At 55.4% G+C, this 10,421-nt stretch overlaps 1 protein-coding gene across 4 annotated transcripts in view; it reads right to left on the bottom strand.

The window, feature by feature from the left end:
- RARG (retinoic acid receptor, gamma) overlaps positions 1-10,415 on the bottom strand; it is a 21,731-nt gene extending 11,316 nt beyond the window's left edge. For 2 of the 4 annotated variants that reach the window (XM_011930535.1, XM_011930536.1), the window contains exons 1-2: positions 10,134-10,415; positions 9,327-9,393 (exon numbers count right to left, since the gene is read on the bottom strand). Coding sequence is in view for 2 of the 4 variants with exons in the window: in XM_011930532.1 (XP_011785922.1) it covers positions 5,258-5,441 (184 nt within the window). In the remaining 2 variants the exon portion in view is untranslated. Of the gene's footprint in view, positions 1-5,257; positions 5,584-9,326; positions 9,394-10,133 lie in introns of all 4 variants that reach the window. The other 2 variants (XM_011930532.1, XM_011930533.1) reach the window with 2 other exon arrangements.
- Positions 10,416-10,421: the final 6 nt, after the last annotated feature.

Here is a 10,421-nt window from a genome sequence, read left to right as displayed (position 1 = left end):
CCCGCCAGGCGGCTATGGCTGGGCCAGGGCGGGGCGCGCTTTTCTAAGAATATGTTGTACCGGGTGGGGGGCGCACTGGGGGTGCTGCAGGAGTGGGGCGCCTGTTGGAAGAATAAAGGGCAGGAAGGGGTGCCAGAGTACGCGAAGGATGGCGGGCGCGGGGGAGGGGCGGGGGCTCCCGGGGCTGGGAATAGGCCTGACTTGCGGATGGCGGGGAACCTCGGGGTGGCAAGACTGACTGGTGGGCTTGAAGCAGGGATGGGGAGGGAATGCACTGCTCTTTCCAACCTAGTATAAGCTCCCTCCTGCTCCCCCAACCCTAAATACCCATTTCTGAATCCAGTCACCCCCACCCCACAAAAAGAAGAAACAAAGAAGAGAAAGAAAGAAAGAAAGAAAGAAAGAAAGAAAGAAAGAAAGAAAGAAAGAAAGAAAGAAAGAAAGAAAGAAAGAAAGAAAGAAAAAGAAAACTTTCTGAATCAGAATCTGTCCAGCGACAAACAACAACAAAAGCAATCAGTTAAGTGCAAAATAGGGAGTACCCCCGAAAACAAGAGGGAAAGAGCCTTGATTAGTCAACTTCAAGCTGTCAGTACCCCCCTTCCCCCTCAGAAATCTGAAAGGTCCCAATTAAGTCAGGCCTGCCTGGTTGGTAATTAGAACCAGAAGTGGCCAGGCCACAGGGAGGGGGTTGGGAGGAGGGCACAGGAGGAGTTGGGGGAGGGCTCCAGGAAGCCATGAGTCCTCAATAGCCCCCATTTCTCTTCACCAGATGCACCCCACTCCTCATCACCCCATCTGTGTGTGCATCCCAGGCATTGCATGGAGGGGGTCCTTAGGACCAGGCATTAGGGCATCAGGCCCGCCCTCCCCATCAACCCTGACCCCCCCATTCTAGACAGACTTAGTACAGCCTTGGGGAGAAGGTAAGAGGATGGGGGATCTAGTGCCCCCTCTTTTCCCCAAAGTTTCTCCAGACCTTATTGCAGCAATTAGACCCATTAGCCTTCTAGCATTTCATGGGAACCAGATGTTCTCCGCCATCCTGGTGGGAGTATGAAGGGGGGGCTGCTGCCTGACTCACCCTCTTCCCTATGATCCCCACCACCATGGCACACCCCCCTCCCAGCTAGAGCCCCACAAAGGCATAGTCCTAGAGGCAAAGAGGAGTGTACCCCTCCCCAACTAATAAGGCCACTAGCACTCAGATTCTTTCGGGGTCACCCCTCAGAGCCCCTGCCACCCTGGCAAGGATGAGTTTGGCCAGGGAGAGGCAGAGCAGGGACAGCTAACTCCTTATGCACCCCACCTTTCCCTTCTTGCCACCTTCTGGATGGGACTTGAGGATAACTGGCTCTGAATTCCTCACGCTAAATTCTCCCTTTTTTCTAAAACCCTTCCTCAAAAAGCTGAAAAGGGGGCATTTCAAAGTAAAGCAGGCCCTGCCAGAAGGGTGAGTCCTGAGGTAGGAGTCCCACCTGAAGGGAAATGGGAGGGGGTCTCTGGAGGAGGGGGTAGCAGAAGAGCAGAAGAATAGCGAGGTGTGAATGAGAGTGGGGCCCAAAGCAGGGATGTGAGGCGCGCTGGGCAGGATGGGGGCTGGGACCGGGTAGGGGGCCAGGAGAGGGGGGTGCAGCCTGGGCCCTGGCGGCGGCGGCTTGCCCGGCTCCCCCCACCGCCAAAGAGGTTTCCTGTTGCAATCAAAGCCCCGTTTGTGTCGGCCTGGAGCTGGAGCCTGTGCCGGAGGAGGAGAGACCGGGGCGGGGAGGGGAAAGGAGGCAGTCGACTGGGCTTTTTTCCTGGAGGAGGCCTCACTGCTCACTGCCCTTACCCGCCTGCTTGTTCTCCTTGCTTCTCTCAGTGCCTGGCTTCTCTGTGTCTGCACCTTTGCGCCTGGGTAGCTGTCCCTTGTCTTGTCTGTGAGTCTCTCTTTTTCAGTTTCTTTTAAGCAAGACTCTCTCTCTGTGCCAGCCTGTCCTCAGTGTCCCCATGTGTGGTAACTTAGTGTGGTGAAGTCTGGACTTCTTGCCCCAGGGACAGTGGCCCCATGGCCAGGGCAACATCGCTAGGTTTAGAGGACAAACTGGGCTAGGTCGTCAGGACCACAGCTATCTGCTCAGGAGTGGGAGGAGGGCAAGGCTTCCGTTCTTTCTCATCAGACTCTGTTCCCTGTAGAAAGCAAATCTAGAACACACTAGGATTCACAAACATAGAGATACATAGGGACACAGACACCGGGGTTTCATGCACATGCATGAACACACACGCACGCACACACACAAACACACACCCCTCTGCTTTCCATGAGCACAGGCCTGTGCTTGCCTCAGCAGCACGTGCTCCTCTGAGCCTCCCCTCCACCACCATGCAGTTCCGAGACGTCTGCCTCACCCCCTTCAGACCCCGAGACAGCTCCGGGAAGTAGAGCAAGACTTCAGTTCTCAACAAGGATGTCCCAAGGTGCCAGGGACCCAGCAATAAGATCCAAGAGACAGCCCCAGGGAGAAATGTCAGACCTCTTCAAGGGCCACCTCTCTTAGTCTGTGTGTGAGAGATAGTGTGTATGTGTCATCCACAGAATAAGGGAGAGGGTGATGACACACACAAACTCAAGGTGAGTATGCCTTTGGCATCAGATTTAGGCCTCTAAACCCTCTCCACTAGATGCTCCCAGCCAAAAAGGGACAGCAGGTCAGAGAAATGAGAGAGGACACTCTCTCACCCTTCTGCTACTCTCCCACTCTGGAAGGTTTCCCAGACTCCTGGATCTCTTCCTCTCCCCTATGTCTTCCTCTCCACTACCACTAGGTGCTGCATGCCCCACCCCCATTTAAGCCACGTAGGGACCCACCCCCAAGCCTTCCCTTCCTCCCTCCTCCTGCCACCTCCCTGCCCAGACCTGTCCCTCCACGCCAGCCGCACCCTCCCCAGCTACCTGCCCTGGCTCTGGCTCCTCCCTTGGATTTCTCCTTTCAGCCCCCTCCTTCAGCATGGCCTTCGAAGATGGAGCCCAGCCTGACCACTTCCCTACCTTGACCTCACTTTGAACCCTGACCTTGATCTCAGTGTGTCCACAGCACAGGGGCACAAGGGGGACGTCACTGGGGACTGGCTACTAGCTCTAGCGTTGTCCCCACTACCATTCTCTCTCCTCTCCCTCTCCACTCCATCTCCTTTACTTGCCTCTCCCAGAACCTGGGAAAATCAAGTCCCAAGAGGCTGAGTTGTAGGATTCGCTGCCAGAAGTACATTCATGCGGGGAGGGTGGTTCCTTCCCACTTCCCCAGGTCCCTAGGACAGATTAGTGGGGTGAAAATGAAGTCTGGGGAAGCCCAGCCGAAGTTTCCAAAAAGGGCACTTTGTGCTCTCTTGTTCACCTACATGCCACTCAAATAACCCCATTTGGACTACAGACATGCCACCAGCAGGCTTCACCAAACGCCAGCCACAGCGTCAGCAGCACTACGAAATCTCTCCTCACTCCTCACACTGACTCTTTGTTGCACACATGGAATTCTTTACATGAGCAGAGGCTCAGGGAGATGCTGCGCACACACAACTGCATCAGGTCTGGAGGCACCACACGCTCACCCCTTCTCCAGATGAACACGCTCTTTCCAGTGGAGCTGCCAGCCCAGCCTAGTCACCCCTTTCACATACAGACACACAACCCACTGCGTGCCCCCTCCTGGAAGCAGGGCACCTTCTCTTCTACCTCTGTCTCTGCACTTGTGGAGCCATGAAGGATGTGCCTTTATCTTTTTGTCTTTTTCTCTCCAACTCTGTCTCGGAATTTGCCCTTTTCCCCGCCCTTCAATCACCTTTTCTTGTCCCCAGTTGAAGCCTTCTCTTAACCAGCTTGGCACCCCCACCTGTAATGTAATGGCCTGGCCAGGAGGAAGGACTACCAACTGGGAGGAGAGGGGTCCCAGAGGGAGGAGGAGAGGAGAGGCCCAAGCCTTGCCTGCTGTCAGCACTTAAAGGCTTAACCCAAAGAGGGCAGGCCTGGGGAACAAGTAGGGATCTGCACAGCATGCAGGCTCTATGCCAGACCTGCAGGGAGGGGAGGAGCCCAGATCCACACCGCTGGAGGAGACGATGCTTCTGGAACACCCCCCTCTGCCTCTCTGGATTACTTATGGTACAAAAGCTACCTTCTTTGCAGTCATTTCTATCCTCCCCAGAACCAAGAAGCACAGTCTCCTGAACCAAGAAGCACAGTCTCCTGACCCCACACATCTTTGGGGACCTGCCACAGGATTTCTTTCCCCTTTCTGCAGCCTCCACGTAATTCAAAGCAATTTCACTTTTATTTTTTTTTCCTCTTTGAGACAGAGTCTTGCTCTGTTGCTCAGGCTAGAGTGCAGTGACACAATCTTGGCTCACTACAACCTTTGCCTCTGGGTTCAAGTGATTCCCTCAGCCTCCTGAGTAGCTGGGATTACAGATGTGCACCACCACACCCACTAATTTTTGTATTTTTAGTAGAGACAGGGTTTCTTTTTTTTTCTTTTTTATTTTTTTGAGATGGAGTCTCGCTCTGTCGCCCAGGCTAGAGTGCAGTAGCATGATCTCAGCTCACTGCAACCTCTGCCTCCCAAGTTCAAGCGATTCTCCTGCCTCAGCCTCCCAAGTAGCTGGGATTACAGGCACATATCACCACACCCGGCTAATTTTTGTATTTTTAGTAGAGACGGGGTTCACCATGTTGGCCAGGCTGGTCTTGAACTCCTGGCCTCAAGTGACCCACCCACCTCGGCCCCCCAAAGTGCTGGGATTGCAGGCGTAAGCCACTGCGCCCGGCCCAGTTTCACCTCTTGATTGCAGAGCCAGGTGACTATCCTCCCAGAATTTTCTGCTTCCCAGTCTGGCTCCCCACAACTCCCAACTGCACGCCGGCAGCAGCTTCACCCTGCACCAGACCCACCCCCAGCTTGCCCACACAAAGGTGTGCCCCTCTACTAGTTGACTGACCCAGGAGGCAGTTTTAGATACCCGCCCTCCAAATTTTAGGCCTGCTACCTCCCTATCCTATTTGAACAGGAGAACTCTCATTAGCAAACACTTCCATTGAGTCCACATCCAAACTCCTTCCTCACCACCACTGCCACCCTCTGTTACTCACTACTACTCCATTAGGCCAAACCCCTGTCCCCTGCCTGTCTTCCTAACTGGAGTGCCAACTCTTTTACCATCCACCCTCCAGATGCCCTCCTGTTTCCATTTGCCCTCATTCCCCAAGATCCGTGAGACTCACACAGAGAGGCCATCTCCTTGGGGAGGTCAGGCTGGCCCAGGCCCCGGAAGCTAGGGCTCAGCATCTCGAAAGGTGGAGACCCCCTGAGTGCCCCTGGGAAGGCGAAGGGGAAGCCTGCCCCTGGGTAGCCAGATCCAGGCCCCAGGGCACCAGTCGCAAAGAGTCGCTCCTTATTGGTGGCCATGGCAGCTGCGGTGTGGGAGTCCCCTGGGGTCTGCAGTGGGCGGGGGAGGTCTTCAGCCACAGCCCCTGCCCATGCCCACTGCCCCAGCCTGGGAGGCTCCGTGCCCGCCCTGCCTGGCCTGCCCACTGGGCCTCCAAGAGTCCTAGGGAGAAAGAGAGGGAAAGGAGAGATGAGAGAATGACTACTCTGAGGTTCCAAGCCCCATGACCCTCTCTCAGTTGCAGTCTTCTCCCTCTGTGCTGCTACGGTTTATCCTGCCCTGGCTCAGGGCCCTTGCAGTGTGGTAGAGACGGCAGGGCAGGGGGTTATGCAGGCTCTGAGAAACTCCAGAGGAGCTCCAGGAAAGGGTAAACGGAGGTCCCAAGGTGAATGATGGTCTGAGGACTTCTGGTGGAGAGAACTCCTAGATTGGGAAGTGATCATGAATCACCACAACTGGGCTAAGCATTTGACCTACCCCTCACATCAGTCCTGTGAACTGGGAGTTATGATTCCCATTTCACATATGAGGAAACTGAGATGAAGTGACTGGCTTAAGGTCACATGGCTGCAAGTGGGGGAGCCCAGATTCAAACTCTTTACCATCCTGGAGAAAACAAACATAATTCTGTTATAACCTGGGAGCCCTACAGCTCTCTGGAGAGGAGTACAAGGCAAAGGCTGGGGGACAGACTCTAGAGCCAGACTACCTGGACTGTACCCTACCACTTGCTAGCTGTGGGACTTCAGGCATGTTAATCTCTCTGTGCCTCAGCTTCCTCCTGCATCACTTGGGACTAATAATAGGGCCTACCTCATATGGTTGTTGTGAGGACTAAATAAATTAACCAATGTCAAGTGTTTGGCATAATGTAGGGCACATAGGGAATGCTATGTAAATGTCTCATATTAGTTCTCTTTGTACCTGATTTTCCTCCATAGCTCTGCTTTAGTAAGCACTTCCCTCTCTATTTAACACTCCCTCTTCCAGTTTCCCCTCCCAATTCTTCCTGTCTCTAATTTTTCCTCACCCTCTAAGCCCTCTTGTACCCACTGCTTCAAATCTAAGGATGTTGATGGAACCCCCACTTGTGCCAAGTGTATGATGCCAAGGAGCTGCTTCTTGGTCAGCTGATTTTACTTCTCTGCCTCCTTTTCTCTCTCTCTCTCTCTTTTTTTTTTGAGACGGAGTCTCGCTCTGTGGCCCAGGCTGGAATGCAGTGGCCGGATCTCAGCTCACTGCAAGCTCCGCCTCCCAGGTTCACACCATTCTCCTGCCTCAGCCTCCCGAGTAGCTGGGACTACAGGCGCCCGCCACCGCGCCCGGCTAGTTTTTTGTATTTTCTAGTAGAGACGAGGTTTCACCGTGTTAGCCAGGATGGTCTCGATCTCCTGACCTCGTGATCCACCCGTCTCGGCCTCCCAAAGTGCTGGGATTACAGGCTTGAGCCACCGCGCCCAGCCTCTCTCTCTCTCTTTTGAGATGGCTAATGTTTGTATTTTTAGTAGAGATGGGGTTTCTTCATGTTGGTCAGGCTGGTCTCGAACTCAGGTGATCCGCCTGACTTGATCTCTCAAAGTGCTGGGATTACAGGCGTGAGCCACGTGCCCAGGCATTCTGCCTCCTTTTCTTTCTTATCCTTGGGCTCCCTATTTCTGGGACGTTCTCCCTGCATCCTCTCCTCCCCCAAAGTAGGCTTCCCTCTAAGAGTTTAAACCTGAGCCCAGGGGAAGGGGAGGAGAAGGAGGTAGAGAGGAGATGGGAATCCTAGTGCTAAGTAGGTGGTTCCTATCCTGATCCTCTGACAAAGGAAAAAGGTTGGCTTTCCCAGGAGCCCCAGAACTTCTCGCCTCTCTAGGCAGTTAGTGGGCTAGGGAGGAAGAGTCACCCCAGCCTGGGTATCTCTACCAGCCAGAACCATAACAGACTGCTGTGAAGGGCAGAGAAAGGCCAAGAGACTAAAACGCAGAGAGACCATGGGGTGGGCAGGCCCAGAGGTAGGGGATGGGTATATCTGCCTTTCTTTCCATCAGTATTTGCTTCTAGGATCTGTAGCTCTCAGTCTTTATACCTCTGGTTTTTATTTTTGTTTTTGCTTGTTTTTCTTTCTCTCCTCTACCTTGGCCTTCAAGCCCTTGAGGGTAAACTGTCATGGAGGTCACAAGAACCCAGATCCCAATGCCATCACACTTCACTCAGCCCTTACGAATGAAGCATCCCCTGCCCCTCACCATGGCACCACCCATACACCCAGCACCCTCAAACTCTTTAGCCCAGTGTTTTCACAGGCCCTAAAAGTCTGAGCTCCAAGCCTCCAGGGTCCCTCTCCTTTTCCTTCTCCTATTCCCCTCCAAAGTTCTCATCCCTAGTTAAGCCCAGATGGAGCCAGGAGTTCGGGGCCCCTGAGGCCCCTGGGCCACAGCTCAACTGGCCAGGCCACATTCCAAGTGGATTAACCCCTCCAATGACAAGGGTGAGAAGCTACTAGAGGACTCCCCCATCCCCATGTTCCCCAGACTTGGCTTAGACTGGGAACAAGGCTCTTTGCCTTAGCCCTCCTTGTCTTTGCTTCTCACCTACCAATGGGAAACACAGGCCTGCGGGGTGGGCAGTGGGGGGTCCCCATAGAGGGATGCTCAGCTCCTGATCCTCACCAAGGAATGATGCTGCATGTGAGCCAAGGAGAGTTGTCCCTGGCCTTCCTCTTATTTTGCCTCAGAGAAGGGACTTGGGGGTTGAGTGAAGAGAAGAAGGGGGCAGAGATTCCTCCCATTTCTGAGCCTTGATTCTATCTTGGCTGGGAAGAGAAGGGGAGGGTCTTAAATCTAGGGTAGAGGAATGGACTAAGGAATTGAAGGCAGCGCAGAGTAAAAGGAAATCCTAAACTGAGGCCCCAGATGCCTTGGTTCTTTGGGGGACTCATGGAAAGTAGAGAACGTTCTTCCTCTACTAAGATGCCATCTCAGATGGTGGCGCAGGGGGGATGACGGACTAGGGGAGAGGGGCTTTTACAAAGCTGCTTCTCTTAGAGCTGAGGTGGAGTTGAGGGGAGGGCATGGATGAAGGGGGCTGCCGGATGGAGGGGGGTGCGTTTCCCTGCCGCCCTGCCCGCTCCAGAGCCTGGAACAAAGCTGCTCTTGTCGGCCACTCTCCACCCGCTGCCCCCCTCCCCTCTGTATAAACACGACCACCTTTTTCCATGACCCCATCTCCAGCCTGGGCAGAGAACCCAGGCATCCTCTGCTCTAGCCTGGGCCCCAGCCTGCTCCCCAGGAGGCAGCAGTGGGCCAGGCTTCCTTGGCCTCGTGCCATCCCTGGGGGAGTCCAGACCCTTGAGTCTCCACCTCTCATCCCCAGGTGCCCTCCCTCCACCCTACTAGCCCCAGGGAGGGGCAGTGCCCAGGAGGCAGGCGGGCAATGCCAGTGGAATGTGTGTGGGCATCAGAGGGCATGGGTAGGGTGGGGCAGAGGGGGGAACTGGAGGTGCCAGTTAGGTGGCTTTCTGAGCCAGGGGTGGGGGTGTGCCGGGATGTGGGGGGGGCGTGCCCCATGCTGCCTACTAGGCTGTAGGCCACAGTGCGCGTGTGTGTATGTGTATGTGTGTGTTTGTGTGTCTGTCTATATGGGATACCCAAGCTCCAGGCACCCTGCACACACTATCCCCGCTCCCCTGTCTTCTCTCTACTTGCCTCAAGGATATGAGACGCTGGCTGTGGTCCTTGACCCCATCTTAGCATCTGACACTAAGGGCAGAAGCCTCAGACTTGAGGACTGGGATTCCAGCTGCCCAGGACCAGAGCCCTAAAGCAGGACAGTCTTCTCAGTTTCTTGCCCTGAAGACCTCCTACTCAGGCTCCCCTGCCCCCACCCCCTCCACCACCACTAACAACCAAGCATCTTCTTACCGGCTGGCCACCTGCGGAGACTGGCTCCTACATACTGGGTCAGGTAGAGGGAACTGGGCCGTAGCTGCTAAAGAGAGAGAGGCAGCGTCAGTGGAACTCTGGGACCAGCACTCCTGGGTACCTGTCCCGGTCTTCCGGCTCTTTCTTTGTTCCATTTGGGCTTCCCTCAAGAATACTCCAGAGGTGCCCCCCCGCACCTTGGCTGGAGGGAGCCAAGGCTCGCACCTGGGCTGGGAACGTGTCGGAGGGAATCCAGAGCTTCAAGGAAAGTTCACAGATCCCTATCCTATGCACTAGTCCCTCGGAACTGCTGGACGCGGAGGGCCAGGCTCACTTGCCTCTGAACGTTTTCCTTGCTTTCTGATGTCCAAGGTGTGCCATTCTACTGGGGAGGGAGGAACTTGGACCAGCATGGAACATCAAATCTACCCATCAGAGCCCGGGGGTAAGGGGGTGGTAGTCTTTCCCCGCGAGAGAATCCCTGTCTTCTCTCACATTCCCAGCACAAAAATATAAGGAGGAATGTCCCCTGGCTGAAGACTTCCCCAAATGCTCTCCTCTGCTATGCACCAAAATGCAGGGCAGATGACCCAGCCCATCCTCAGCCTGTTAAAATCTTCCCCATTCCCTTCCCACAGCAGGGCTGGCCCGGGTCGGGGCAAGAAACCCCCCTCAAGCCCGGCGGCCAGCCTGGCCAGCCTCGGGAGGACATTCGCCCGTGCGGCTCCTCCGCGCCCCCTCCCCCAGCCGCCTCGCCGGAGGACCCAGGCGAGGGAGCGGGCGAGCCTCCTTCCCCGCCTGACTCACCTGGAGTGGGAGGGGGAAGGGAGGCGGCGGAGCCCTGAGGTCCCGGCGTCGGGCGGTCTCTGGGATGGAGCGTCGCAAAGTCCGGGGCTCCTGGTACTGGGGGGCTCCTGGGGGGGCACGGCTTTAGGCTGGGACTGTCCCGGGGCCTCTCGGAGCCCGCCCGCCCACGTGACCGCCCCAAAATATCCGACACATTTTCTCCCAAACCGCACACTGACTCTGCAGGCGGGGACACGGAAAATATTTTCTTTCTTTTTCTCCCTCCCCACCCCGCTTCCCACCATCAGT

The sequence above is a fragment of the Colobus angolensis genome, unplaced genomic scaffold (genome assembly GCF_000951035.1).
Source record: "Colobus angolensis palliatus isolate OR3802 unplaced genomic scaffold, Cang.pa_1.0 Scaffold87, whole genome shotgun sequence".
NCBI classification, from domain to species: domain Eukaryota; kingdom Metazoa; phylum Chordata; class Mammalia; order Primates; family Cercopithecidae; genus Colobus; species Colobus angolensis.
This window is presented reverse-complemented; position numbering and strand designations above follow the sequence as displayed.